Genomic DNA, 1,552 nt, shown 5'->3' with positions numbered 1-1,552 from the left:
TGTTCCACTTTTCAATATGAAATGATAGTTACTACTACTAATAATAATAATTTATTATTATTATTATTATTATTATTATTATTATTATTATTATTATTATTATGAGGTTTTGCCTTTTGGGTTGTGATTCCAACTTGTTCCAGCTTCTTCCGCGGAAAAAAAAAGATGCGAGTTCTATCCAATGAGTGAGTCTTGATCACAGTCTAATCGCAGGTGAAACGTAAAAGAAAAAAACATTGTGATCATGCTTTATGTAAGAAATAATATTTTATAAGTGATACATATCAAATAAACTACATACAAGGACAATTTAAGCAAACAAGTTTAAATTGTTTTACCAACCTCTTCCCCTATAAATAGTGCCCCATTCTCGCACCAAATTTCTCTCACATACAATTTGTGAGTTCATACACAATTCACAAAGGAAAAAAGATGAAGCCAATTGTTGCAACTTTCGTGCTTGTGGCACTTGTACTCTTGAGCTCTTCTCTCATTCATACAACTATGGCGGGTTCAAGTAAGTTTATTCACTAATTTACAAACCCAATATCAACTGTCCAATAACAACTTGTACATTAAATACTATTATATATTATGCAATACAAAATATAATTTGATTTATATATTCATTTCAAATCTGTGAATACTCTAGTCTTAGGGTTATTTTTTCATTTGATGACACATGGATATTGTGCATTTTCTTCGTTCTTTTCATTTATGTGCATGAGATGTTTGCATTTTGTGGGTTTAGATCTTTTATTTGCATGGGATGCTCGTACTTTGTGTTTTAAAACGAGTTTGAGTATTATATTACTTTGTAATAGGTTTTTGCGACTCCAAGTGTGCGGTGAGGTGTTCAAAGGCAGGGCGAAAAAATAGATGCCTAAAGTATTGCGGGATATGCTGTAAATATTGTCATTGTGTGCCTTCAGGAACGTATGGACACAAAGACGAGTGCCCTTGTTATAGAGACAAAAGGAATTCTAAAGGCAAACCAAAATGTCCTTGAATCTCATTGTACTTTATTGAAAAATATTTCATGAGATATTTTTCATATAATAGTTTATCACTTAATTAGGATTAACGTTGTTAGATATGTTACAATCTATATATTAAGATGTTTAAGATAGAAACCAAATCAAACTAAAGTTGTCTATTTGAAAGTATTGCGATTACAAGGATAGAGTTGCATATGCATGACTCTTCAAGTTGTTGCGCGTGTGTGTGTGCCGTATACAAAGCAATGCAGAGAGAACATCTTACCTAACATAAATTTTATCTAATAATTAGGTTATAGCCTATGGAAATCATGATTACAAAAGTAATTAAATTTTTATAGTAAAAATTCATAATTATTAATCAGTTATTTTCAATAAATTATTAATAAAGATATGGGTTAATGTCATAAAAACCTCAAGTTTTCAGGGTTTTGTCCGTTTTGCTTAAAATTGAATTTTATGTCCGTTTTTACCCTAACATTTTCCAAAAAATGTTCGGTTTTACCTTTTTACCGGTGATCACATGTTACCATTATATTAACTTCGCAAAAAAA

General features: G+C 30.2%; 1 protein-coding gene across 1 annotated transcript; it reads left to right on the top strand.

Annotated features, from left to right (window-relative positions):
• Positions 1-399: 399 nt before the first annotated feature.
• LOC145100591 (peamaclein-like) lies at positions 400-1,157 on the top strand. The gene is made up of 2 exons (XM_079037800.1): positions 400-517; positions 825-1,157. Exons 1-2 carry the CDS (start codon positions 433-435, stop codon positions 1,007-1,009), a joined length of 270 nt encoding a protein of 89 aa, XP_078893926.1. The 5' UTR covers positions 400-432; the 3' UTR covers positions 1,010-1,157.
• Positions 1,158-1,552: the final 395 nt, after the last annotated feature.

The sequence above is a fragment of the Lactuca serriola genome, chromosome 4 (genome assembly GCF_051521515.1).
Source record: "Lactuca serriola cultivar US96UC23 chromosome 4, Lser_US96UC23_V15, whole genome shotgun sequence".
Lineage (NCBI taxonomy): Eukaryota > Viridiplantae > Streptophyta > Magnoliopsida > Asterales > Asteraceae > Lactuca > Lactuca serriola.
Note: the sequence above shows the minus strand (reverse complement) of the source record. Positions and strands in the feature narration are given on the sequence as shown.

Excerpts from the sequence above, each read along its gene's own strand:
- LOC145100591 (XM_079037800.1), top strand. The coding sequence starts at position 433 with ATGAAGCCAATTGTTGCAACTTTCGTGCTTGTGGCACTTGTACTCTTG. Across the intron at positions 518-824 it reads TACAACTATGGCGGGTTCAA|GTTTTTGCGACTCCAAGTGT; the intron begins GTAAGTTTATTC and ends ACTTTGTAATAG.